General features: G+C 43.4%; 2 protein-coding genes and 1 long non-coding RNA gene across 12 annotated transcripts; 2 read left to right on the forward strand and 1 right to left on the reverse strand.

Moving 5' to 3' along the window:
- Positions 1–21: 21 nt before the first annotated feature.
- On the forward strand, positions 22–19397 carry CFAP57 (cilia and flagella associated protein 57). Its single transcript, XM_015870039.3, has 22 exons — positions 22–213; positions 291–607; positions 958–1238; positions 1392–1575; positions 2910–3062; positions 4169–4308; positions 4625–4790; positions 5176–5289; positions 5771–5983; positions 6579–6752; positions 7884–8045; positions 8500–8655; positions 9683–9776; positions 10281–10471; positions 11415–11588; positions 12964–13122; positions 13517–13660; positions 14757–14873; positions 15305–15439; positions 15523–15666; positions 18534–18660; positions 18927–19397. The coding sequence occupies exons 1-22, from the start codon at positions 45–47 to the stop codon at positions 19136–19138; spliced, it is 3726 nt and encodes a 1241-aa protein (XP_015725525.2). The 5' UTR covers positions 22–44; the 3' UTR covers positions 19139–19397.
- On the reverse strand, positions 2760–23167 carry LOC107317412 (uncharacterized). Of its 6 annotated transcripts, none has more exons than XR_014933036.1 (3): positions 23033–23167; positions 13459–13534; positions 2760–4290 (listed from the first exon to the last, which is right to left on the reverse strand). It is a non-coding gene; the product is annotated as an uncharacterized LOC107317412 (long non-coding RNA). The 6 variants fall into 6 exon arrangements; XR_014933034.1 differs by lacking the exon at positions 23033–23167 and adding an exon at positions 21531–21665; XR_014933032.1 differs by lacking the exon at positions 23033–23167 and adding an exon at positions 17452–17589.
- Positions 21694–27791, forward strand: TMEM125 (transmembrane protein 125). Of its 5 annotated transcripts, none has more exons than XM_032446194.2 (3): positions 21694–21931; positions 22613–22742; positions 25019–27791. In XM_032446194.2, exon 3 carries the CDS (start codon positions 25329–25331, stop codon positions 25989–25991), a length of 663 nt encoding a protein of 220 aa, XP_032302085.1. In that variant the 5' UTR covers positions 21694–21931; positions 22613–22742; positions 25019–25328; the 3' UTR covers positions 25992–27791. The 5 variants fall into 5 exon arrangements, with proteins under 5 accessions (XP_032302085.1, XP_032302086.1, XP_032302087.1 ...); XM_032446195.2 differs by having other exon boundaries at positions 21702–21931; positions 22613–22738; XM_032446196.2 differs by lacking the exons at positions 21694–21931; positions 22613–22742 and adding an exon at positions 23923–24054.
- The last annotated feature ends 2 nt before the right edge of the window (positions 27792–27793 follow it).

Genomic DNA, 27793 nt, shown 5'->3' on the forward strand with positions numbered 1-27793 from the left:
GTCAGCCTCGGAGCCGCGGTTGCTACGGGGACGGCGTTGGCGTCATGGCGGAGCCGGAGGCGGCGGCAGAGGTGGAGCCGGTGGCCGTTTTCGGCTGCAGGCCCGGGGTGTCCGGCGGCCTGTGCTTCCTGGAGGAGCATCTGGTGCTGCACGCGGCGGGGGCGGCCTGCGCGCTGTTCCACACCGAGCACAGATGGCACAAGTTCATCCCAGGTCGCAGCTCCCCCCGCCCGGCCCCGCCGCCTTCACCGCCGCCCGGTCCCGCACTGATCCCTCTCTCCCCTCCGCAGGCCGCGACAAGAGCCAGGGTGTGCGGGCGCTGGCCGTGAGCAGCAGCGGGCGGTACATGGCCGTGTCCGAGACGGCGGAGGAGGAGCCCACCCTGACGGTGTACGAGATGACGGCGGCGCCGCCGCGGCGGCGGAGAACATTGACGGCCGCAGAGCTGCCGGTGAGAGAAGTGGCGGCCTTGGCCTTCTCCCCGGACGGCCGGCACCTGGTGGCTCTCACCGAACCTCCCGAGGCGCATCTCGTCCTGTGGCTGTGGGAGAAGCAGCAGCTGCTGGCCGTGCTGCGCCTCAAGGACAAGGGCAGCGGCGTCTGCCAGGTAACGGCCGCTGGGGGCAGGTTCCATCAGTACACACCCATTTACACTAGTTAAAATGCGGTATGGTAAGGTTTGGCTTTCCTGAAATACAGAAATTCTTCCTGACTTCTAAGAATGGCTGGCACTGTTCAGGTAGATGGCAGCAAAGATGTATTTTTACCTTGCTTGATCCTGAAGGGCAGGGACAGCTCCCTCTTCCATATTACAGTGATACAGAAGGCTTCTTAGATTAATAGAATTAACGTATCCATAACATCACGTGTCACATTGATAAACACAGTCCTGAAAGAGGGAAAAGTGCAAAGTGTATTTCTCAGTCTCTTCTACATTTCTCTCTTTTTGTTCCATAGGTGAGCTTTAGTCCTCATGACAACACACAGATTTGTTTGACTGGAAATGGCTTTTTTAAACTCTATAAATACAGTGAAAGGACTTTGAAGCTGACAAATCTACAAAAGGGAGAGCCACCGAACTACTTGTGCCATGCCTGGCTGTCTGAGGGAGAAATCGTATGTGGCACTGCCACGGGCAAACTTTGCCTCTTTGAAACTGGAGAGCTGCTCTGGCAGATAGATGTAGGGTATAGAAAACCACCCAAGGAACTACAAGAAGGCAAAAAAGATGATGAGAGGTAAATCTTTGCAGAATACTTGTCCATGGCTTATTGCAGGCCATTCGCTTCTTTCTTGTCCAGTTTGTGGATAGTTTATAACATTTTTGATGCTGCTAATATGTTTGTTTTGTCTCTTTTATTCTGAAGACTTTATACATTTCTTGCTTGCAGCTATTCTGATGTCCCTAGTGAATCGACCTCTGAAGACAGTGATTCACTACAGGATATACCGCCTCAAATATCTGCAGTTGCAGCTTATTCCAAAGGCTTTGCATGTTCGACTAGCCCAGGGGTTGTTCTTATGTTTGAGAAGACCAACGGTAACGGTGCCTACAAGGAGAGTCAAGAAATCTGGGTAGGGAAAAAAAGCTTTTGCAAGCAATTTCAAAGCAGAAGCCCATTTTTGAGGGCAGGAGGGCTGCTTGTGATTCAGTTATTAATGATCACTCTTAGCACAACATTAAAGTCCATTATAAGCATGAGCTAAGTGCCCCAGTGATGTAAAAAGGAAGGGATTTGCCAGAGCTCACACTGAAATTCAGTGAGAGATGAACTTTTGCAAGGTAGCTCTCATATTTCATACATGAAATATGCTTTGAGGTTGCTAAACTTCTGGAAACCTTCAAGAAACCTGTATTTATGGAGGCACTGGAGCAAAGAAGTAGGCTGCATCAGTTATGAAAAACTAGACTGATTGTTTGCTTTTTATGCAAGCAAAAGCTAATGCATCTTTTTAGGTAATGCATCTTCCCCTTCAGATATTCATTACAGCTTTAGCAAGACATGTGCACTCTTAAGTAATCTACTGAGATTTCTAATTGTCCCATAGGAGCTGTGTGCATTGATTTACAGTATCAGGATAAGGGCATTTTACTCTGATCTGATCAAGCCTTTACATTCTGGGCCTGAAAGGTCGTATCTTCCCTATGTGTGAGACCCTGAGTTAGATAAGGGGAACAAAAATACTTTTTGTTTGTGGATATTTAGTAAATCTTCATCAACTTCCAAACCTTTTACACTGGAAATTTAAATCTCTTGTAACAGTGTCCTAATGTCAGCCATCTTACTGCTCCCACAGTAGATTATTCCTCAAATCTACAACATAAGAGACTTTCTGCCAGGCATGTGTAGGTATATTTGTGGTTCATATATGCCTGCTTCCAACTCGTGGAGGCATGTCTTGGAATCCACTGGCTGGACTCATGAGCTCTGGTCTAGAATAGGAGGAGTTCATGAATATTCGATGATGTAGCCCATGTGGTCTGTTTACCAGCAACATTTGCAAATAGGATGCCACTAACCCAGGTATTATCAGCTTGAATAATACAATACAAATTATGGTTATTCTGAGATCACAGTTTCCATGTCATTTTTATTCTAACGCTTTCTGATGTTTTTTCTTAATGTCTTTTTTATACCAACGTGTTTTTAACTCAAAGGCTTAAGATTTCTGCTGAAGTATCCTCTGATTCTCTGATACTGAAGGTACATTTAGGTTATCTTGGATGCTATTTCCTGCCTGTCAGTACTTCTATGCTTTTTGCCATCCAAGTTTTTCTTATTGATACTGTGTATATGCTTATTAAGGTGTTATTTCAGCAAATGTGTGTGTGTGTGTATGAGTGCAAGAATGCCTACTACGAGAACATGGAGACCTGAAATACCCCACTGGATGCATTTCTTGTGCAGCTTCCTCAGGACCTGTTCACCACTGTGCCAAAGCCATTGAGGAGACAGGACATTATATGTATATGCTTCAGCCCCTCTGAGAAAACAATGGTTGCTAGCACAAATAAAAATCAGCTTTATATGTTTACTATGCCCACCACAGATTATTTGAAGGTGAGTGCAATCTGTACATGTTCCACAACCAACTTACCCTGTAGGGGATATGTTGTAGTGGCACAGACCCTTCAGTGTTGCTTTCTGCGATGCATTCTCCTGAAATCTATTAGCTAGGATCTCAACCCTTAAAACACGTGTATGAAGTGCTCTGTGGGCTACTCTGAGGGCTGTATTTCTGTATCTCAGCAGCCTCTTGTGGAAACATCTCTCTATATAACTCTCTATACACACACTAGAGGCTATTCAGTAGAGTGAGAAAGGATACTGCTAAGACCATTTAAGGATGCATGTCACTATCAGACCAATTAAGTAAGGTTTTAACTGAGGGATTTTTAGTGTGATTGTAGTAGTTTATGCTATACTGTAAAATGCAGAAACTTTAACATCATGAAACAGCCTCGGGAAGTTTATCTGATACTAAAACTAGAACTGAACTGAAGTTCTAGTTAGAAGTGAAACCCTTCTGTGAAGAACAAACATTATAAAAAGCATTCCTGGCTTTGATGGAATTAAATAATACAAGGACAGGAGTTGAATGTGTAATGAAATTGACCTGTATGAAGTTAAATAATAACCTGCATAAAGTAAAACTAAAATTATCTTTATGGGAAAGGGTTTTGCAGTTATGGAATCTTTTTCTCCATGCATTCTATAATTGAAACAGTGCTTTATATCCAGCATAGAATAGTTAAATGTCCTGATTAATTTGCTTAGTATACAGCACATAATTATTTTTAAATATCTATCAAACAAGGTCTGAACCGAGTCCTTTCAGGTCCAGGTTTATTTATTAATCTAACTTGTGTTTATTTGGACACCTCCAATTACGATCTGCTTTCACTTGTATATGAGCTCTGTGATGCTTACATATTCCCTGCATCACTTTTCCTGATTATTAATTATAACGTTAAAATGATTCTAACACTGTTACGCTTCAAGGACGATGTTCAGACAGAAGCAGTGACAGCAGTAAGTGGCTTCCTTAAACCTATTTGATTACTGTACACAAAGAGCTATGCTAGATTTCTGTTTTACTGCCCACAGGGAAACATTTGTGTTTGTTGTTTGTTTGCTTGTTTTTTTAATGTTATCATTTTTCTCAGGAAGAATCAAGTCACTTTGAGTATCTACATTTCCCATTACATTCTGCTGAAGTCACTGGTCTGGACACCTGTATTCGGAGACCCATTGTTGCTACTTGTTCCGTGGACAAATCTGTTCGTGTCTGGAATTACAAGACAAAGTAAAGAGTTGTTTTTGTTTGTTCTTACCTCCTGCTTTTTCATACATTGTGTTTAGCAGTCAGCAGCATCAATTTCATGGGAATAACTGTTGTTTTGGTAAAAATTTTGTGTGCTGTGGGATACAAGTGGTCTTAATGATATGCTTTGGGCGGCATGGATATGCAGCGCCTTTTAAATGTAGTGCCAATAGTCCAAAACCTTTTCTATTATGCAAGTTTTCTGGTAAACTTGTAATGTGTTTTGGAAAAAGAATCTCCAGCAACATCTCTAGGGAGTTCACACTGTTCCATTCTGCACAATGGTTTTTTCTTTCAGCACTTTGGAGCTGTATAAGGAGTTCTGGGAGGAAGCATACACAGTAGCACTTCACCCCACTGGCCTTTTCTGTTTGGTTGGGTTTTCTGACAAACTCCGATTTATAAGTCTGCTATATGAGGGCATGAATGTTTTCAAGGATTTTCCCGTGAGAGAGTGTAAAGAGGTAAGGAATGATTCAAGAATGAGACTGGGGATTTACAGGGAGCAGAGTGGGGAAAAACAAGACAGAAGACAGCATCCTGTCTGAGAGATCCTACCAGGATTTAGGATATAAAAACAAAGAAAATGTTTCTGACTATTGGAAAATAAGCCTGGGGACTGATGTGTCACTGTGGGCCTGGGAACCATTGAAGGGGGTTAGTCAGAAATAGCAGAGGACTGAATTTTATAGGGGAAAGCACCAATTACAAAGTGGCAAGAGGCTGATTATGTCATACAGCTTTCTTATTGTTTAGCATTCAGATATTAGATGATGTCTTTGGAATTAATTGTGTGACTTTTTATATGCACTGCATCTACACTGATGTGTGGATATTTTCTTTTTGTAGTGCTCATTCAGTAATGGAGGCCATCTTTTTGCTGCAGTTAATGAAAATGTGATTCAAGTTTATTCCTGTACCACCTTTGAGAATGTTAATAATTTAAAAGGACATAGCGGGAAGGTTAGTAAACAAACCCTAAACACTACAACTCATTAAGGTATGAGTTCTTAAGATGCATTTAGAAAAGGTAAAGTACAATCTTTGATCAGGAATGGACCCCAAAATTAGAACGACAAATATGAAAGTCAGCTTTCCCACTTAGTGTGTGTGTGCACAACATAAATCTAAAGGGCCTGTCTTTACACTGAAGAATGATTTACAGATGGCTGAACTAGGAAAAAATATCCCCATAATAAAGTATATATATTAAAAAAATGAACTGCTTAGTATGAACTCCCTTGAAAACTGAGTTTTTTTGTCAGTGTGACCATAAGGTAATTTGTAAGGTTGGGACTTTTTTTTTAAATGCTGAAATGGAATTAGCTGAAAAAAAACTGAGGTCATTTTAAGTAAAACCTAGACATGTGATTCCACAGTTGCCGTGGATTTACCATTAAAATAACTTGCATGTTGTCTCCCTTGCATGTTTTGTGTTTGCCAGATACGTGCAGTTAAATGGAGCACAGATGATTCAAAATGTTTCTCCTGTGACACGCACGGTGCTGTGTATGAGTGGAACTTATCAACAGGCAAAAGGGAGATGGAGTGCGTGACCACATCCTGTATCTACAGCAGCATTGCCCTGCATTCTGATTCCAAGCTTGTCTTTGCTGTTGGATCAGACCAAACTCTCAAAGAAATTTCCGAGTCTTCGGTGAGCTAATGTGTGCTGTGGGATTTCGCTATTTTCTTCTGGGAGGGTGCCAATTCTTTGGTTTTCTTATCATCCTCGGAACCCATTCTTGATTGCTCTAGTATTTAGTGACGGTTTTCTAGTGTTCTCACGTCCTTTACCACGAAACTCGAGATTCTGTTATAGTTTTTATCTTTCTAATTTACCTCAAAATCTTCTAATCCAACAAATTAACTTCACAATATTGCATCAAATCTTTTGCTGAAACATTAGTTCCAGTATTGGATATACGTCAGTAGGCTTGGGGGGGTGAAGGGGTGGGGTTGTTTTGTTTTGTTTCTTCTGTTTAGAACAATGCTAAGCTGAATGTAATAAGCATTTCATTATTTAGAAAAGACTGGCTTGTGGAACTTAGCTTAAAATTTTAAGACTGCACACATATAAAGTTTAATACTATAATTAATGGTTTTACTCCAATAGACATGTAGATTCCTGTAACTGCTTTCTTTGCTGCAGGCAGCAATATGACAATTGCTCATTCAATAAGTAATTAAATAACTTTGGGGAACTTAATACAACGTGATGGTAACATGTCTTTGTGGTTTGGCTTTTTTAGGTCCAGCATGAAGTGCCTGCTTTTGATGCTGTTTATACTGCAGTAGCTGTTTCTCATTCTGGTGACATGGTATTTGTTGGTACATCTCTGGGGACAGTACGAACTATGAAGTACCCATTAACTTTGGGCAGAGAGTTCAATGAGTATCAAGGCCACTCGAGTGCTATTACAAAGGTAACACAGAATACTCCTTTGCCACACCAAATGTACACATCTCATTTAGCACCAATTCTCCTTTCCCCTTTCATAGCATATGTTCTACCTAAGGTTGAGCCTGCTTGTGGAGAGTGAAGATTAGAGAATTCACAGAAGTCTTGTCTTAAGAAATAGGCATTACTAGACAAGCAGGTTTTTGTGTTGTTGTTTTTCTAAAGTTAAGGATTAAGTCGTGAAGCAGTCCTCAGTGGCTTGCATCAGGATACGTAACAAGGCATATTCCTGATGGAGGACTTTGGTACATGTCTTTCTGGAAAGAGGAAGATAAAACCATACAGGTTTGGAAATCTATTGTAAGAATGAGATACACGCATTAAGCAATTTGCTGCTAGGGTAAACAGAAGAGATTGCAATACCAGTCTGCTAATTATAGTATTTCTAGAAGGCTACAGAAGAATATGTGAAAGATGAGGACATGGTGAGTGGAGCCTTCAACCACAAAATATTTCAGTACACTTTTGGGAACCCATATGTTCTGCCATCTTTAAACTGCTGCTGATTTTGGTGTTTTAAACATCAGTGCCAAATACAGCACCTTGACTGCACAATCCAACCATAGGCTACATCCTAGGCAATTAATAGAACCATACTTTCACTTCACTCGCAAATTGTGTCAGCTCCAAGGTAGTCTATGCCAAGCTACATAGTCACAGGAGTTCTGGAGCAGAAGACTGCAGTTAATACTAAAGATTACTCAGTGAGCTTTTTTGTGCAGATTCAAGAGAACGATTTACTCATCTGTTGCTCAAACAACTGCTCATAGAAAAGAGGCTAAGGACCTCTAAGGGCTAAATTTTCATATGAATTGCCTGTCTGCTATGACTATCTAGAAGGCCTTGTCTATAAAAATCTTCCTACAGCTTAGAGAACAAAAGTGGATCCAGTGTCTTCACAAGCTCTTCTGGATTTTCATTTCCTTCTGATGTTTTCTGGACCTGGGTGGAGCAGGATGTTGGGCAATGTTAATACTTGCACTATTGTCAGTGGTAGAAATGACAGGGAATAAGTGGATGGGAAGCAAAATGTGATGTAAGATCAAACAGTGTCTCTGTTCTTCTTTGTTTCTATTATCTGTCTCTCCCTCCTAAGATGTCTGTAACAACTGATGACCTATTTCTGCTGACTGCCTCAGAAGATGGCTCTCTATTCTTCTGGAAAATACATAGTAAGAAAGGAAAGATGATGAAAAGAGAAAAGGAATTTGAATATGCTGAGGAGGTGCTGATCATGAAATCCGATATAGAAGAGAAGGTAGGAGGAGCAACCTGTGAACACGAACCATAAGATTCCTAGTTTGCAGTCTGTGAATTATATTTGCAAGATGTTTGTCACTAAGAGCACCTGTATGGCACTTTGTTTAAGAGAACTTGCAGGGCCTTCTTCATAAGAGATTACAGCAAGTAGCTGAGAATTAACATGCAAACAGCACTGTACTAGCAGCAAATGCAGAAAAGAGATTTGACTTTCCTCTAATACCTTCTCCAGTCACTTGTAAGCAGTTTTAATGTGGTGAGGAAGTCAGCTGCATTTTTATAAACCATCTTGTAAAATAACAGAGGAAACTTGCTTCTGGAACTTATTGGTCTGTCTTGGTGAAAATTCTCTAAGGTTGTCTTTCAGAAATAGTTAAAGCATCCTTAACAAACTGTTGCTAATGGCAAATAATCTCTCTGTTAAAAGTATCTTCTCATCCATGTCCTAATAGAGTCGGGCAATGCTAGACCTGCAGATTCGTGTGAGCGAACTACAGACAGAAAACGATTACCAGTTACGTCTCAAGGACATAAGTTATACTGAAAAAATAAAGGAATTAGAAGAGACTTTCACTCAGGAACTAGAATCCCTTAAAAACAAACACCAGGTACGATTCATACTGCACAACCAAATACTAAGTCTTTCCCTTTTGAGTTAAATTCAACCTTGCATTATGTATGTATGAATGCCACAAGACATCTGAAGAATGCAACATTCCTTTCCAAAGATGTTCCTGATATTTGTAAAGCACAAACCTATTCTTTGAGTCAACTATCTTGTAAGTACCAAGGGGAAGCAAGTCTTTTCATAATTGTGATTATCTCAGCTACACTGAATATTCTTTAGGCTGGCTCATTATAGGCTTGCAAGCAAATGCCTGTGAAGCTGAATAAAAGTTCTAGTCAGGCAAGTCGCACTTCCCTCTGTGAGGATGCGTGTGTATTAAGATGAAACAAAATGACTATTTCGGCAGGTCTGGGGCTAACTTTTCTAATTGTTGTGCCCAGTAAGCAAATGGAGTATTTCTGTTTATGCAAAAGCCGTGTAGTTCTTATCAGAAGAAAGTTAAAAAACAAACAAACTAAAAAACTCCAGATTTTCTGTGAATTTTCTCACTCATCTTTTTCCAGTTCTTTGTGTCTTTTTAGAAGATTAAATAATTTGCAGTGGTAGTAGAACATGCCAAGCAAATGGCATTCCAACCTTCCTTTTGCCTACTTTTGTCATCCCATGCAAATGTCAGCGCTTTAGGACTTCAGAGTTGCTCCAAATGAGCAGCTTGAATTTTGATATCTGGACAACAATTTGCAGAACTACATATTCTCCTCAAGCAGGCACACACGAAAAATAGGGGAGGTTCTTGTGGATCGCAAACTTCTCTTGTTAAATTAGGTTTATGCAATGCCCTGTATTATATGAACTCCATTTACAATTTTTCTTCAGCTTTCCTTAGTATTGTAATTTTTCATAGTGAATCTCTGGGACAACTTAGCTTAATAATACATGGCATGCTTTTTTAGTGAGATTCCAAACATTGTTCTGTTGTGTATGTGTCCCCCACCCTTGGCAAAAATACAAAGGATTTAGACTACTTTGCTTATCTTAAAGCTTTTGTTGTTTTTGTTTTTTCTCAGAATTTACAGGCAGAGAAAGCCAATGAGGAAACGCAACACCAGCTTCAGCTATCTGAGCTGCTGAATAAACATGCCAAGGAGTTGAGAGACCTAGGTTAGACTATAATCACAGAATTGCCCGGGTTTGAAGGGACCTCAAGGACCAGGAGTCTCCAACTCCCCTGCCAGGCAGGGCCACCAACCTCCCCATTGACTAGACCAGGTTGCCCAGGGCCCCATCCAACCTGGACTTGAACAATTCTGGGGATAGGGTGTCCACAACCTCTCTGGGCAGCCTGTTCCAGCACCTCACCACTCTTACAGTAAAAAACTTCACCCTAACATCCAATCTAAACCTTCCCTCCTTCAGCTTAAATCCATAAAAGTAAAAGGAAATGCAGGAAACCCAAGAGATGGATTTCTAATGCAGAATTTTGAATAGCCATAGAGCCTAAAATCCCTGCATATCTGACAAGGAAAGCAATGAACTGCTTGTAGTGTAATTTATTGCAACCAGCTGCCAAAAAGATAGTAGAAAATAAGACACCGATAATAGTAGGATAGGATACACCTCTCTTTTCTATGAGATTTATCAGATCCACGTGTTTCCTGTTTCCAGAATCTGACAGTAACCAGAAACTGATGATGGAAAATGAGAAATACCAGGAGCTACAAGTAACCTCCCAGAGGATGCAAGAGGATTATGAGAAACAAATGCACAATTTGCAGGAAAGCAAAAATAAGGCTCTGGAAGAGCTAACTGATTATTATGAGGAGAAACTTAATGAGAAAACTCTTCTGTTGGAGGAGGTATGAAACTTGATTGGTAGTTCGAATTATTGTTTTTATTTCCATCTGTGATGAAATGTTCCCCAGAGGAAGGAAAGCTGGCACCCTCCATGCAATTCCTAATCTGCCTGTAACCTTTGGGGAAGATAAGTCAACAGTCAATAGTCATGAAGAAAACCCCAACTGAGTTACCAACTTTTTTGGGCTTGATGCTTTCAGTAACCTGCTGAGAAAAACATCCATGGATATTCTCAGTTTTGCCTCTGTTTCCTACATCCAAGAATTCCTTTTTATTAACAGGGGTTAGAAGTTACACTTATTGCAATTGGATAAAGATTAAATCACCTCGTTCTACTGAAGAGAGAACATTTCTAAACGAGTGAATTCTATGGCCCCTATTCACAGAAATCACTAATGTCAGCAAGTCCCTGAGGTTCCTGCCTGCGTAATTTGAGCAGGAAAAAGGAATACCCTGAGAACTTAAGTGAAACTCCTGCACATGAAGGTCAAAGACTCAGCCAAGTAGGGCAGCCAGATGACTGATGCTGGTATAACTAACATCAATAAATTCCTTCAGTGTTACTGTTTGCATCTGTGTGTTGGAACACCAACATGGAAAGAATGCAAGAAGAAAGTAATGTAGAGAATGCTGTTGTGAGAACAGGTTTGCTATTTTGGCTAGGTTTTCATACACACATGTATATATATAATTTGTTTTGTAGTCATCTTAACATTAAGCAATTTAAGTCTTAAGAAGATGTTTTATTGTTTATCTTAACAGTTTTTGAAGTGAATTTAATCCCCTTAGAAGGTGTTAGCTTGAATGCTACTGCAGCAATGGAAGATGAAGAGTCTACTAAATATAGGCCCTCCCAGGAGAAATGCAGTTACAGATAAAGATTCTCCTCTTTTTTATTGGTCATCTATTGTTGTCTCCTATAATATTTGCTTTCCCTAACTGCAGGCAGAGGAGGATATGAGGCAGCAGCTTCAAGCACACGAAGAAATTAAGAAACAGATTGAAGAAGATGAAGATCGAGAAATTCAGGATATCAAAATTAAATACGAGAGACAGCTTGTAGAAGAAAGGGAATCAAATATGCATCTAAGAGGAGAAGTTGGAGTCATGAATAAAAGGGTATCTCTTATTCTATGATAGGATTACATCTGCACATGGAGACTGCCAGGGTCTGAATGTGTCAAGACATATTAACATATTTTGTAAATACTTAGATTTTCATATGAGAACAGTTGCTCCTTTTTAATATTTAAATATTTCAGAATATTTGGTCAGAAGAAGCAGCTGTGCACTGTTTGAATGCTGATATCCTTAGAGATGGATGGTAGAGCAGGTGTGCTGTTATTAGTACGCTTCCTTCTACTGTTCATAGTTTGAAATCATAAACAATATTATTGTTCATCCTGTGATGGGAAACAAATGAACTATTTAATTTTTCCAAGATCTGATATGTTACTATGTTATAAAACACTTGTATTGTTTCTTTTAATGCTGTACATGCTGTGTTTTGTACAGATCAACATTTTTTACTGTTCTTACTCACAGGGTTTTGAATTAGGCATAGAAATTTTAGCTCTTTAACTAGCTGCATATTACATTTTCCTAAGGATTTGGAGGTTCTCTGACTGCACAACATCTTTTATCTTGGTACCATGAACCAGTTCTGATGTCTTCTATACACTGGGAATACCATTGTGGGTGTTCTCAGTTTGTCCAGCACCATTTCCCAGTTCTGACCTTCTTGGCTTTGCAGGATTTAGCACTAAGACAAGGATTTCAAGAATGCTTCAGAGCTATGAATCAGGCACCCTATCGGCCTACTTTTGCCATTGTTAGAGATGTATGACTGATAATCACCTTGTATAAGGGAGGCTCATAAAGTAATTTTCCATGACTTGAGTGTTGTTTGAAGCTGACACTTGGGCATAACATCCACACACTTTCTACTTCTGAATGCCAGTTCCTTACTGTAGGACAGCTCATTATTTCATTGCTTTTAAGATTCAGACTATTATGGATCAATATTATGGAGATTTCTCAGTCACTTCAGAGATCAATTTCTATCAAGCTAATTAATTTGCAACCGCTTTCTCCTGATCAACATGAAATTGGAGCTGCCTTGTTCTTTTTTATATGTGAATCTTTCTGTCTGCCCTCCTCATCTCCTTCTTGCTTCTGAAGAACATTTGCTAAGATTGGTTTCCTTGCACATGGTTTGTAACTCTTCATTTATTGGTGAAATCTGCCTCAAGGATTTCTCAAAGCCCATCTTAATTCTCACTGTTTTCACAACAATAATATGTCCATCTATCTTTCAGATGTTTGTTTTTTTCTAGATGGTCCAGAACATTAAATATCCTTCCTAAAGTGATATTAAAATCCTGTAATCTGTTAATCTGAAACCCTTCATTCTGCAATGTCTACAGGGTACCTTAAAGAGTAGGGTGGTTAACTAAATGATGAACAACTTTTAAGTTCTTGTTTACCTCTCTAGTTGAGCAGCCTACAGAAGGAGCTCAAAGAACGAAACAATGACATTGAGGACTTGAAAGTGGAACAGCAGAATCTGCTTGGTGTAATTAAGTCACTGGAGAAAGACATCTCAATGCTGAACTCAAATATTGAACAGAGAACTAATACTATTCAGGAAAAGGTGAGAAACTGGACAGTTGGCTGAGATCATAGTCTCCCTCCCTTCATTTAATACAAGTAATTATTTTAGTAGTATGGTGTTGTGTTAACATAATATGCTGGAAATTCAGTTTTAACTTCAAGAATTTGTGAAGTCTTTGGGACCTTAACATTTTACAATTTCCTTCAGGAACTCAATACAAGGTGTTGAGTTTTTCATCCCTCATTCCTATGTTTGTAGGATTATCTGTCACCTCTGCATTATTTACCTCCTTGCTTCCCACCCAGTATGTGTGAAATCTGTGACTGAAGTCTAAACTTCCACTAGATACGTGACTGCTGTTTTTGCCCAAATCACCTTAGGAACCTTTGAGTGCGCTGGGTTTTTCTCAAGTTTCTGTATGTCTCTCTCCCAGGAGAAGGATATATATGACCTAAAAAAGAAAAACCAGGAATTGGAAAAGTTCAAGTTTGTACTGGATCACAGAATAGAGCAGTTCAAAAAGCAAATAGAATCACTTGAAAATGATATCAAAATAATGAAGGAGCAGATCCAGGAGGTGAGTAACACCATAATTAGGCCTCTGCTATTAAACCCTTTGGCTGAATATGAGGATCACCAGACCAGTCTCACAGAGGTCCCTCTGTTTGTTCCTTGACTTCTAAGATACACATGTTGTTTCAACAGCTTTACAGCTAATAAAAAATACTTTCTCACAATAGGTATTTAATTTTGAATCACATGGTGCCTGGGTCCAAGACTGTTAAATTCCTATTTCAGTGTTTTATTCAAGACTGAGTAATACAATGTTTGCTTAAAAATAAATTCCATCCTTATGTGGTTGCCCTGCACGTACCTTACAGAGTTTGCAAGGCACTGCCTTTGCTGATCTGGAGGAAGAGGGAAAGAACCCATCTCAGAAAATTGAAGATTTATGCAAAGAAAACCACATTTAGGAATTAGATTCATCAGTTAATCCAGGGAGTCTTTCCATGTGTTCATAATTAGCTTGCAACAAGTTCACTGAGGCAACTTATTCATGACATAATCTTATCGTGACCTATCCATTGGTAATCACTGACCTGATTGGTTTCATAAGGCTGTTTATCCAGAATGAAAGCCTTTTAATAAAGCAATGGATATCTTATGTGCATGTCAGACTAGCACGAGAAAAGCTCTATCCTCTCCTCTGGTCATCTTCTCATGTCAGTAAATGCTGTAGCACTCTTTGTGCTTCTTTTTTTCACCCATTTTTCTACATCATCACATTTTTTCATGCATTTGTTTCATGTCAGTATCAGCTGGTTCTTGTTGCACTCACTCTTTCCAATATTTACTGTTAATTTTCACCTAACTCGTTTTCAATTGGATATAACAGTACAGCCCTAGCCCAGCTCAAGGAAATCAAGAGGCATCACATCACTTATACCTGTAATTTGAAAGATATCTATGCATCCATTTTTTCCTCTTTTCCCTGTATTCTGGCAGAGGGCAGTGTTGTTCCAAAATTGACTTGTTTTGTGTTGTACACAATTCAACCTGAAGGGGGATCTACTCCTTCAAATTTGTATTTCCAGTCCCTGATTTTTCCTGTTATGTGATGTTTTCATAATGTCTCTACTTAATCTTGATGTCCTCCCTCTGCTTCCTTTCAGATGGAGAGAGAACTGGAACAACTCCACAAGGAGAACACACAGTTGAAACTAAATATCGCACAATTGCAGCAGAGACTAAAAGCAACCGATAACGAGTTGCACAAAGAGAGGCGAAAGGTATAGGGTACAGCTACTGTACAGTGGTCCCAGCGATCCACAGTCCTGGATAATGAAGTTTGTGGGGGTGTAACTGCAAAAGCATTATTGTGAGCAAAGAGGTCCTTTGGGGGTGCTGTGTACTAGGACCAGGGTACAGGAGAGTCTATAAACTGGGGACAAAGGCAGAAAACTTTTAAGTCTGCAACCAAATTAGCAAGTTGATATAAAAAAAGGTCTATTACTTATGCACAAGTTCAGCCAACACATTCTCCCAGGTCTGCCACAGTGAGGCAGATGTCTAACAGCAGGTGTTTTTAATAAGGTATTTTTTAAACAACTAAATGTAAGTATATATTAGCTTTCACCTTTTCTGCTAGATTTTCTAGAAGACTGTACATGTCAGAACCTACTGTGAGCCAAGTAGGAATGTATCTGTATTACTATTACAGAAGCAAAACATGGAAACTCTCATCAAACGATTTAAAATGGATCTTCACAATTGCGTGGGCTTCATTCAGGATTATAAAAAACTGAAGGCTGGGATCCGTGAGCTCTACACCAAGTATGTGCAGCAATTGGAAACGGTGAGTTAGAGATTTTGCCTTTTCTTTGCAGAAGGATATCTATGATAGTGTATTTACTGGGGCAAAACTTTGTGCCCTCTCAGGTAGAGATGGAAGAGATAGACACTGATTTGCAGCAGGAGTACGTAAGACAACGAGAATATCTTGAGAGGAATTTAGCAGCTCTAAAAAAGAGGCTGGCGAAGGATCAGGAAACGCACCAAGCTGCTTACACGCGCATCATGCAGGTAACAACACTTTCTTTTTGTTATAGGGAAGAAGGAAGGAGTTGCACAAGAGACTTCAATCACTGTATTGCTACTAATTCTTATATCTTTAAAACAGCTTTGGTTTGCTTCCTTGCCAGAAACTATTAGCGCTTTCAAGTGTTTCTATTCAAGGATAACATTCATTAAGTTACTAATGCCCTACAACTCTTGGGACAGAAAGAGCAAGATCTCCAGTACTAGAAACTGCTGCTGTTTTGCAGATATTTTTGTTTGTCTGCCACTTCCCATTTTCAAAGGAGAAAGGGCATAATGATGTAACGTGATAGAAAGTACAGCAATAGTAGTAGGGTGGCACAATCCCAGGCTGCAGCAAACAAGAGCAAGCCCAAACACAACAGACACAGATACAAAGGAAGAAAAATTACTTACTTTTGGAAGGCCTCCAGTAGGCAGGGATCTCCAGAGAGATACCTTCACCTCCACTGTCAACCCTTAAATGAGAACTGGTAAGGAGGGGATCCTAGTTTTATCCTTTCTAGTTACTTAGGTGCATTGCATGCACCTGAGCTCCCCTGAGTTGGCCCAGCATTCTATCAGGTGCTCAGTCACCTGTTTCAGGCTGTGACTTAGCATTTTCACTACATAGGGTATCTCTGCTACTTGAATTCTTTGTAAGTAATTAATGGGCTTACTTTATCTCAAACAGTATTGCTATTGTCAATTTCTGCCTCAGAACCAAGCTGCGCCTACTTTGTGGCGTAGTTTAGGAAGTAATTTTGGAGAGAGAAAAAATATTGACTTTATTTAGTCACAGTGGTCCATTCCTACTGGTTTGAATTCAGAAGGGCTTTCAGCTGTTCTCATCCAGATTTTCAATGGAAGCTCAGAAACATGCAATTATTTTGCCTATTCGTACCAAGATCTCTTGCTCAGAATCCTTGTTCCTCACAAAGCAAGATAAACTTACGACAGCTGAGGCCAAAGATCCAGTTTGTTTTCATCTGGAAATGAGAGGATATGGAGCCCCACAGCAAACATCCTGGGAGGACTGCACTTTTGCAGTCACTTCTTACCATGGCCTCCTTCTGCACAGTCAGCATTTCCTTTTCCCTCACTTTCTTCATTGTTACTTTATTACGCTTCCTCAGGATCTCTAGACCTTAGTCTTAAGTCATCTGTATATTGTTATTTATCCATAGTGCCTCTTCAGGCCCATGCAGCAGCAGTCTTCTTCCTTGGCTTTATTTTATTTTATTTTTCACTCCTGTGAATCTGATGTTTCCTTTTGGCACAAAACAGGATGGCTTCAGAAAAGAACCCAAAGAATTTTCTTGCTGGAATAGGGTGACAGATGGTGCTTATAATGATAATACTCAATGTCTTGGACCAGCAAGCCTAACATAAAATGATGATTAAAACTAAATTAATAAAACATCTGGAAGATGAAGATATCAAAGGTTCTAACCAGCCTGGTTTCTTCAAAGAAAAACCAGTTCTCTGAAGTCTAGTAGATTAATGAGACTTTACAGCCAGGAGGAATTATCATGGTCTTCCAGTCCATCACAGGAGACTTTTAAAACTAGTTTGGACAAACTTTTGTCAGAGCTTGCTTTGAACAAATAAATGACATCTTGATGGCCTTCTAGCTCTGTATTTCTATTATTCCTCAGTCATACTTACGTTTTCAGAGCTGTGCATTCCTCTTTGAGTGACTGTTCATAGGTACATTCCATTAATAACTACTGCAACAGATGATTAGAACTGCCAAGATAATTTTAATTGGTCTTACCAATTGACAGTTACCTGTTGTTGGACTGTTAGTTTTCCCTCCAACCTCCTGTATTTGTAATGACTTCTTTGATCTCATGGATACATAAGAACAGACATGCTGAGAAATCTTGAAGTAACACTGCTTGAACTGAAGCGTTTGTAGGATCATCTTTTCCATCGTGCATCATCCCTGTCTCTGACAGTCAGCACTGCAGGGACTCACTAGGGTGCAGGTTGTGTCCAAACATCATATGCAGTTGTTTCTGGTGATCTCATCCTCCATGCACTTGATCAGTCCCTTTCCTGAAACAATTTTTACTTTGCTGCAGCATCTTATGACAGAGAGTTTTGCAATGAGCAGTTATTTTAATCCAGTGCGTGATCATTTCGACACGGTGCAAGCTTCCAGTTAGAACACGGATTGAATTAAAAGCTAAATCTGTCTGGGTAGCTTGCCTCTTCAGAAGAATGTTAACCACCAGCCTTTTTAGCACCCAACAGCAGCATCAATTTCTGCAGTAAATACATAGCAGTTAAATTTCATCTGCATTTAAAGACTTGAATTAAACAAGTCAGAATCTAAAAAATATCATGGCTTCAAATCAGGCTGCATAAACTCACCTACTCATCCTGCATTTAGTGTCCAACACAACCACGCACAAGAAAACTGCTGCTGCCCAAGTTCAAACCGTAACACATTCCACAGTCTGCCTCCACATATTGCACTGTCTTTGCAAGAGTAAAATGTAGGACTGAAGGGAGAAATGGGAATTCTACATCTTAATTCTGAGTTAATTGGGTCAATCCTAGAGCACGACTCGAGCTTCTCTGTGGAACTGCAGTGACGATGATATCCCAGAATACAGCTGCAGTCAGAAGAGCAAAACAAATATTGGTTTCTCGAGTTTATGTGATTAAAATTCTGCCACGTTTTATTTCAGATCTATTATAGCCTTATCTGAAATATGTAAAGTGCTGATCGCTCTAGCTCCACAAGCATATAGTATCGTCTGCTTGTTATACTGATTTTACGCTGCCCAGTTTTCTTCCCAAGGTCATGTTGCTGAGCCAGATAATACCTGTGCTTTTCCTCATAGAGTATATTGGTTTTGCAGGAAAATGTGAGTCTGATTAAGGAAATTAATGACTTGCGACAAGAACTGACAGTGGCTCATGCCCAGGTTCATGACCTCCAGTCAGCACTAAAATTAACCAAGAAGAAGCAAGCAATTCAAGACACGGGTGAGTAATACTTCATGTGCGTCTGCATACTGTCAGAGTTCATTGCGGCAGCCCTCTTTGACCTTAGTGAACAATTCTGTTATTATCTCTGTATTGTTCCAGTTTCTCTGCCTGACAATACCTATAACATTGTAATGTTCTGGTGAACACTGCAAAGTATTACTGCTTAGCTGTACTCCTTCAGTCCTGAAAGACATCTTTCTTTGCTTATTCCAAAGAATTGTGAGCTGGACCTTTACTCTGTCCTCTCTGATTTTATCTTCCAGCTCCCTCCATTGAAGTGCTGCCAAGCCCAGCTGTGCTAAGGTTGAATGAGCAGAAGGAAAATGAGAAAATCATAGAAATGCAACTGCTTGAAATCCAACATCTACGAGACCAAATTCAAGAGAAGGGGCAAGGCCTGGAAGCTCAGCCTCTGTTCCACGGAATGCTTCCTAAGCTGAGTCTGGAAAGAAGCCACAAGACACATCAAAACTGACCTGGTTCAAGGACACCTTATGTTATTATATTCTCCTGGCAAGCTCAGAAATCCATCAGCATAGATTAGACTTCCACTCTCACTAGAAGCATTCCTGTAGCACTCACTGCTCAGAACACAAGACACCAGCCTTTCCTCCTTCTTTCTGTCCTGCCCTTTCCATGAGTACTGTCCTCTCAGTTAAGAACGCGTGTTCTGAAGTCTTTCTGCTGCCGGGGAGCCAAGAGAAAAAAATAAATATATTTGTGTTAGAGCAAGACTGATCTTTGTGCCTTCATGCTTGGGCAGTTACACACCCCTCTCCTGACAAAATCATGTGTCCTGGTTCAGAATTGCTAGTCAACTCTGTAAATCTTGTCTGCTAGAATTCTAATTCGGTGTCATTGTACTGTAAAAACAATGTCATCCTTCACTTTTTCAGTACTGGCTCGCCTATATCCATACAAAGGGCTGCCTGTACTCAAGAGAGATGTCACTGCTATTCCAAGGAGGTGTCTGGTCACTGACCAAAAATCAGATACCCTGTGAAAGCAATCTATGGCTGGTGGTCAAGCATTCCAAGCCAGAGCCGTGCTCAAACCCCTGCCTCATTTCAAGAGAGGTGTTGTTCCACTGCAGTCATTTCAGCAAGACTCCAAAATCTGCAATAAAGTCTGAATCTTATGTCATAACTCATTTATAAATTAAATAAATTCATCTTTGCTTTATTTTTTCCAACACCTGCAGCCACTTTCAAGTTTGAAGTGAAATTGTCCTAAATTGTCACCTTTCAAAATATGTAAGTATAGAAAAACAACAAGGACTCCTTTCTCTGATAATCAGGGAAAAAAGAAAGGTTGTCATTTTGGGGTCTCAGAGTACATATATTTGCCTCACTGAGGAATACTGCACATGTATTAAAAGTCTGTAGCTACTAAGTGAGAATGGGAACTATATGGTGTTATAATAGCCAGTACGTTGCTATTGCTGTTTCCTATCTTGAATTGTAGAGAAGCGACAAGCACTTTCTAAATAGTAATTATTATATTACACTGAAGATCACGGTGTCAAGGCTGGATAACACATAACCTCTAGAGATACTAGACTCTTTTCCACTATGGTAAAACAGATGGTTCTGTGAGCTCCCAGGACCTGGGATGCTTTATTTGCATGCTTTGTCCTCAAATGTGGAATAAAGTTTCTTTAGCCCCGCTTGTCTCATTTTGCAGCTTTAACTTGCATGAAGTGGAAGTTTGACAGGAACAAGTTATGATGGAATTGGTCTATGAATGTGCTAACTTAACACCCTTTCTACCGCCCCCAGTTCCCATAGTCATCTTGATACTTCCTGTACAGAAAGAGGTTGTAATTAACGTAATTAGCAAATATTTTAGAAACCAGTTCCCTCTTAAATTTTCAGAACACACCCATTTTAATTTGCTTGACTCCCATGTGGTGTAATTTTCCCCTCATTTTGTCAGAATAAATTGAGTGGTAGAAGCCACTGCTTTAATAGCTGTGGTTTAGGGAAATTGAATCAATCTTTCTGAAAAAGAAGAACCTCATAAGAGGAAGAAGCATATGCAGGTGAAGAATGATTTCTAAGTTGTGATTAATATGCTTAAAAGTAGAATAGCGTGTCACTCTCATTAGAAAGATGTCATTTTAAGGACAATATGAAGCCTGCCAGATAGACAGCTGGCAGACTGGGTTCAAGAGGATTTAGAGCTTGATTGTGGTGGGTAGGATGTGCTAAATTGCCGTTTGTAAGGGGGAATGTTGAAAGTCAGGCACAGCACAATGTGGGTTTATCAGAGGCTCCCTGGGGAAAATAAATAAATGAATGTATTTCCTGGTGTTTTCTACTTCCATCCTCACGTGGTCTGTATTGTCTGTTTCTCTTTATCACCCCTCTAAAGGAGATAATGAGCTTCTCATGCTTTTGCAGTGTTACAGGCCACCTTTTTAGAAAATGCATGGCCATCCTGAGAGCTGAATGAGGTTTTTTCTTGGATGATCTGTTTGATAACCAAACCACCAAGAGGACGGGCTTTTCTGCGTACAGATGAGGTCATTGTCTGAGAGCATTTGCATGGGGATATCCACTACATTCCATCTGTTTTATGACACCAATTATTGGATAGATTACATTTCATAAGATTTGAGATTTCACATGACAAACTTCTGATTGGTACCTATGGTGTTACCGTATTGTAAGCTTCTTATGTCATGGCCTGCTAAAAAATCACGAGTGACAATAACCGAGCCCGTTCCATTATTCAGGCAAGGGATGCTGTTCAGAACCATTTTCTCCTTCCTTCGTCTCCCAGGAGATCTTCTGGCCACACAATACCAAATACTAAGTCACATCTTACCTATTGCTACCCATGTGTCTGCAGTCTTCCTCACTTACCTCTTGGAGCTTCTCCTCCATCCCTTTGCTTGCAGCTGGGAGGCAATGAGCCACCTTGCAGGAGCGAGGCAGTGCGGAGCGGTGCTCGGGGAGGCGGGAGGAAGGAGCTGTGCCTCTGGAGCCTGGCCAGGCCAGCAGCAGGTTTGCTGAGCCACCTCCCTGCTGGGGAATGCACCTGCTGGGCCGGGGTGAGGGCTCACAGCCTGTCGCAGGTGCTGACGCTGGTGCCACACCAGGAAGGGACAGGCAGGAGCACCTGAGTCTTGGCAGGTGCCAGAGGAAGGGAAGGGATTTTCCCCTTGAGATCTCTTTGCTAGTTTGAACCAGCAGAAGAAAAGCTTGAAAACATCAGTGCTGCCAGGCAGGAGAGAGGAGTGGTGCAGGCAACGTGTCAGCTGCAGGTGAGTGAGCCTGGCTTACCGAGCAGGGCCCTGTTCTGGAGCGCTGTGTGGGAAGGGTCATACTTTAGCAGTGGCTGTCAGCAAATCTGGGGGCTGTTTTGCAAGTGCTTCCAAACAGATCTGCCTTCTGCCTCCAAAACACCTCCTCCCGGCACTCAGGCACAGAGCTCCTTGCTCACTGAAGTCTCCCAGACTTCCCTTGGCAATGAGAATCTGAGATCCTTCTGGCCTTGCCAAGGCTTCTCCAATGATGGTGGGTGGGATGCTCGTTTCTGGGTCTGGTGTCTATTAACCTGAGAGCATAGATGGGGCTTTGAGCACCACAGCATTCAGAGCTTCAGCTTGGTGCACTGGCTGTAACTTGGACATAAAACAACATACATGAGTTTCTTTCTCTTGGACCCTATAGGGAATTGGAAAAAAATGCATGAAAATAAAAGAAGAAAATATATATGCTTCTGGTTTCTGTGGGGTGGGGAAGGGGGTAACATGAGGCACAGGGCAGGAGCCAGTCCATCCCAAACAGCTTATGGCCAGAGCTGCCATAAAGAAAATAAACCATGATGGACAGGAGAAATGGGGGAAGGAGGTGGTTTGTGTCTGTTTGAGATGTGAGGCTCTGTTGGCTCTCATCTAGATCACTAAAGTGAATCGCTGTATGTGTTACTGTTCATTTTATAGAGAAGTTTGACAGACTTCTTCCATCTCTGAGATGCTCACGTCATCCACACAGCTGCAGCAAACCCTTCCCAAAGCTGGAAGCACTGCAGGAATCCGTCCCACCACCACCAGGCTTCCCTGAATGCTGTGGGTGAGCAGTGTCTCATGGGACACGCTGGGCTGTGGGGGAGGAGGGGAGTCAGGAATATTACAGCAGCTGAGCTTTGTGTGACTCTGAAACGAATGTGTTAATTTACAGTCTGCGATCATCTACCAGATATCAGCCAGACATATAAAGTCCATAAGCAAATAAATACGTGGTCATACTGTTCCCCCTGGTTGGAAAGGCGTGTCTCACAACTGCAGCCAGGAGTGCTCAGAAACCTGTTGATGACAAATCTCAATGCCAGAGTAGGAAAAAATAAAAGGAAAGATACTCACATTTCCTAATCTTTTGTTTTTTTTCCTGAGTTCCCAGTGTTTTCCTGCTCTTTCTCCACCTGCCAGACAGCAGTGGGGAATGACATGATCTGTCAGGGTTTGTTTTCTGGAATGTGGCTTTCAATCAGAAAGCGCTGTGCAGTTGGGCTGGTCCTCTCCTTTTTTCCTTGAATACAGTTCTGCAGCTTGATTTTTTTGGTGGTGTTTTCCCTCGTTGTGGTTTCTGCTGGGTTTTGTGTACTGCTCACCTCACAGCTCCACTGCATGCACTACTTCAGCCAAGCAGCAGAAGGCCGCAGACTTTGCATTTCTTCAGGCCTTCTGTTCCCTTAGTCCAAAATCTTGATCTAATCTCCCGACCTGCTATCTGCTGAACCCACCCGCTCTCTGGTGAGGATGAGATAAGGCACCTCTGTGCCTGGAGAAGGAAAGGCAGGAGGAAGTTGTGTTCCACACAGGGCCGAGCTTTGCGCTGGGGAAGTGCTGCGGGGCTCGCTGTCCCCTCGCCCCTCTTTGAGAGTGACCCGCAGCAGTGTGAGATGTCTCTGTGAAAGCAAACTGGGTTCCAGCTTCCAGATGAGAGAGCCTGTGTCCCAGCCTGTCCCTGCTGAGCCACCACGCAGGGAAATGGCGGCACAGGCCTGCAGGCCGGCAGTGCCAGGGACTTCCTGCACACGTGGCGGCAGCTGGCAGCAGGCCCTGGGCACGTCCATGGTGACCTCACACTGCTGTGGGCAGTGAGTCAGGAGGGGCAGCCTGACACCGTCAGGCGGCGGCAGGCCCGGGCACCCCGCCATTGTGCTCCCTCTGCCCCACCCCACAGCACTTCATCCCTCCTGGAGTGGCACAGGAGGTCCCTGGAGACACTGGGAGTTGTGGGAGATAAAGCCCCTGGTCTGTGCCACGTGTGGAGGTCCCAGATGTTCTCCAATGATCCATAATGAACCCAGGGTGTCTGCACTGTGTAAATGGGCTGTGGTAGACACGGGCCCAGTGATCTTCAAATGAGCTGTTTGGGGCAGGTGAGGTACAGGGCTGTTCTCTCACTCAGGGTGACAGCTCTGGCACCTGTATGATGCCAGGGATCTGGGCTCCTGTAGCACTCCAAACAGCCCCTGCTGTTAATAATGGCCCATGGTATGCTACTCTGAGGGGCTCAGACTCTCCTCTCCGCCCACTTCCTGCTTCAGATATCAGCTGTGTGCCCATGCTGGGGTGGGACATCGGGTGGGAGAAGTGCGAGTGGTTTCTGAATGTAGGAAACTGCACAGAGAGGCATTAATGGGAGGCAGAAAGAGTCAGGGTGCAGGGGAGGGGATGTGCCCCAGGATGCAGGGATCATTAGGAGCAGGGAAAGCAGGGAGGAGAGCAGAACTGCAGTGCCAGGTCCTGGCTGCTTCTGGGGCTCTTTCCATGGAAGTGCTGAGATCACCAGAGGTACAACTGTCCCATTTCTGCAGTGAGATGGGATTGCTAATGAGGCAGGGACAGGGCTGAGTGACTGAACTGGAAGGGTTAAGCCTCAGGCTGGATCCCCCCACCTTCTGCTGTCATTCTGGGCAGCAGAGCCAGTTGGTGACAAGAGGCTGATGCTGATGAGGGAGCATGTGAAGCGGGAGCTGTGAATGGGGCTTTATCCCAGAGGGGACTGGCCTTTGCTCCATCCTGCCCCGCTGCCAGCACCAGCTGCAAGCAGAGCCCCGTGGGCAGCAGCATGCCAGTAGCTTCAGTGTGTGGCATGTGGGGCTGGGGAGCTGGGGACTCACTCTGAGCAAAGGCTTGGTGAGGGGAACTGGAGCTGACATCTCTTTGTGGCACAGGGAGGTCTTGGGGGAAGACAAGTGTGGCCCATGGGGCTTTTGAGAGGGCATCAGGAGGGTCTGTGGGCCAGCCCTGAGGAACTGAGATCTGGGATCTGGTGGGGGATTGTTCAGTGCAGGGGGGCAGGGTCTTTGTTTAATGCTGTTTTCTCTTCTTGGCTTTCAGATGAAGCATACGATAAAGGAAGGACACGGCTTTGGATGTTCCTGCATGGTGCTGTTCTGGGAATGCTCCATCATATCCTGCAACACTGCTCAGGGTGTGGGCTCAGCCCCAGCGCATGGACCATAGCTCTCCAGGTGGCTCTGCCATGGAAGGGTGCACCACCAGACTCTAAGGAACAAAACTGAGGAGTCCCCACTTGAGAAATGCAGCTGCCTTCGCAACCACCACTGCTCTGACCTTCCCTCTGCTGTGAGGGTTCACATTCCTCTGTGCCACCACCCCACTGTGCCCTCCACACCAGCTGCCTGCCATGCCGGAGCTGGCAGACCTGAGCTCCCCCCGCACACCCGCGGATGCTGACCACATCCAGAGGAACATCCTGGAGGAGCATGTGGAGCTCTGGTGGTTCCAGGACCCCAAGAAGTCTATCCTGTGCTACGGGATGGCTGTGGTACTGATCCTGGCCTGTGGGATCGGGGGCATCATCCTGCTGTACAGCACGAGCAGCCGCTCTGGGGAATGGCGGCTGGCAGTGGGCACCACGCTGTGCCTCCTGGCCCTGCTGGTTCTGCTGAAGCAGCTGCTGAGCTCAGCAATCCAGGACATGAATTGCATCCGCAGCCGGCATCAGATAGAGCTCCTGAAGAGCGGGGGCTTTTCCGACTGCCTGGTGTTGCTGCTTAGCGCCCTGGTGCTGCTGGTCTGTGGGGTGGTGCTCACCATCCTCTCCACCACCAACATGCAGCTCAGCCCGGCGCGGCCACTGGCCAGTATGTTCACCAGTGGGGTTGTCCTGCTGGCTGCCGGCAGCACTCTGCTGCTCTGCCTGCTGCTCTACTTACTCTGCACCTCCTGCTGCCAGGCTGCTCCGCGCGGCTTGGAGACCGGTGAGATCCGAGTCTTCACCATCTCTGGCCGCCTTGCTGCCAACAGGCGGCTTCCTCCCACCTCCAGCATGGCCAACCTGATCTGACCCACGGCTGCTGCATCTGCACTGTGACAGCCTTGCGTGAGGCTCACTGGATACAGCCCTCAGCAGTCCTTGTGCCAGCCTTTCACTAAGGAAGGACAGGAGTTGTGCCTCATGTTTTCTTCCAAGACGACTGGCGTTTGCTGAACCTCAGTCTCACAGTGTGGCAGGGACTTTGGTTTTCCTCAACAGGCGTTGTGATCTGGAGCTTTATGAGCCTCGTTTGGCTTTTATCTCAGCACATCCTCCTGTGGCAGCTGCTGCTCTGGTGGCCATGTCCGCTGTCACAAAGCCAAGGTGAGCCCATCCCACAACTCAGGGATTCCAGAGTCTGGTTCCTGCAATTCCCTGGGTCGTGCTTCTCCTGGTAGAAGGGGTTTCAATTTTCAGTGCTATAATCCTAAGAAATCTCTTGTGGGGGGAGATTCTGTGTCTGAAATGCCATTTGTTTTTGTGATGCTGTCTTTCCCGATACTGCTTTGCTGCGGCCTCACCATTGTCTGTGCCTTATCAAAGGGATGAGCAGAGGGTGTTGGTGTCAGGGCTGTGGTGGGCTGTCAGCTTTGTACACTGTGTGTTGGGAGGCTCAGTGTTGGGAGGCTCGGTGATTGCACCAATGCACTGCAGCCCTGCAAGCTATGGACAGAGAGGTGCCATTGCTGGGACAGAGAGGTGCTGCTGAGATGCCCAAATCCCAGGACTGGGGCTTTTCCAACCCCAGGTCTCCCACCACAGACCTGATGGGAGCTGGCATGGCAGCTGTGCTGTGCAGCAGTGCTGCCATTCTGTCCCTTACCCTGAGCTCTGGTGCTGTGCCTCTATGAGGTACCTACCACTGAGTGCCTTTCCTAGAGGCAGGCTTACAGCTCACCCTCAGAAACCTTTCCTGTGAATTGAGGCCAATTTACCTCTCAACATTTTCATTCCCTCCCTGGGCCCACAAACCATTTCACTGCTCCTGCACTTTCCATAGACACCGATCCAAACCTTCCTAGCCATGCTATTCCACTGAAAACTTCCCTTTCTCTGCATTTTCCTATCTGCTCCCATCTCCCCCTGATCTGCACTGCTCTGCCCCAACCAGTTGTTTTGCCCACTGGTTTCCAAGTTACCCATGAGAACTAGGATCTCATTTTCGTATCATGTGTAGATCTTATTAAACTGCTGTTTCCTTCTCTTTGCATCACTTCCCTTAATCTGCCCAAAAATTAAGAGGGTGTCACTAAGCTCAGGTCTTTCTGTGCTAAATGCTCTGCATTTGTGTAGCAGAGAGCAGTCCTTTACCTTGGGGCTGCTCACCCCCAAGATGCTGTGTGCAATATGGAGGGATGGGCTGCAGCTGGTCAGAAGTTTTGCGTAACCCACAGCTGTTGCTCTGCACATCCCTGTGGGTGCACATACAGGTATGTCAAGATGCACCAGCTCTGCCCACCTTTGCAATTGCTCCCATCTTTCCCAACCTGCACACCCGCTGTTTTGCACATCTGGGCACTTATGGCAGATGCCCAGCTCGCAGCTCCATGCTGCCTGCCAATGTGAATCCTTCCCTTCAAAACCCCTTCAGAACGTGCACACGTGAACTATGCCAGGAAAGGATGCTTGGGGACCCTGTCCCTGCCCAAGGAAGCAACATGTGAGAACAGGCCGCCTCTGAGCAGGGAGGCTGGGGTGTCTGGCTGCCCCGATGGACGGGCTGCACTGACTCACCTCCTGCAGAAGCGTTACTGTTTTGTTCCTTTCTCATTTCCTGTGTTGTGAATGGAAATATATAATAAAGTGCTGCAGAATTTGGCTGTGCCAAAAGA

Source organism: Coturnix japonica, chromosome 11, assembly GCF_054131305.1.
Source record: "Coturnix japonica strain WE chromosome 11, WE-NBRP24, whole genome shotgun sequence".
Classification (NCBI taxonomy): Eukaryota; Metazoa; Chordata; class Aves; order Galliformes; family Phasianidae; genus Coturnix; species Coturnix japonica.

Bases quoted from the DNA above. Each gene is read 5' to 3' on its own strand.
- CFAP57 (XM_015870039.3), top strand. From the start codon at position 45: ATGGCGGAGCCGGAGGCGGCGGCAGAGGTGGAGCCGGTGGCCGTTTTC. The intron at 8,656-9,682 runs GTACGATTCATA...GTTTTTTCTCAG, and splicing joins CCCTTAAAAACAAACACCAG to AATTTACAGGCAGAGAAAGC. The intron at 13,123-13,516 runs GTGAGAAACTGG...TCTCTCTCCCAG, and splicing joins CTAATACTATTCAGGAAAAG to GAGAAGGATATATATGACCT.
- TMEM125 (XM_032446194.2), top strand. From the start codon at position 25,329: ATGCCGGAGCTGGCAGACCTGAGCTCCCCCCGCACACCCGCGGATGCT.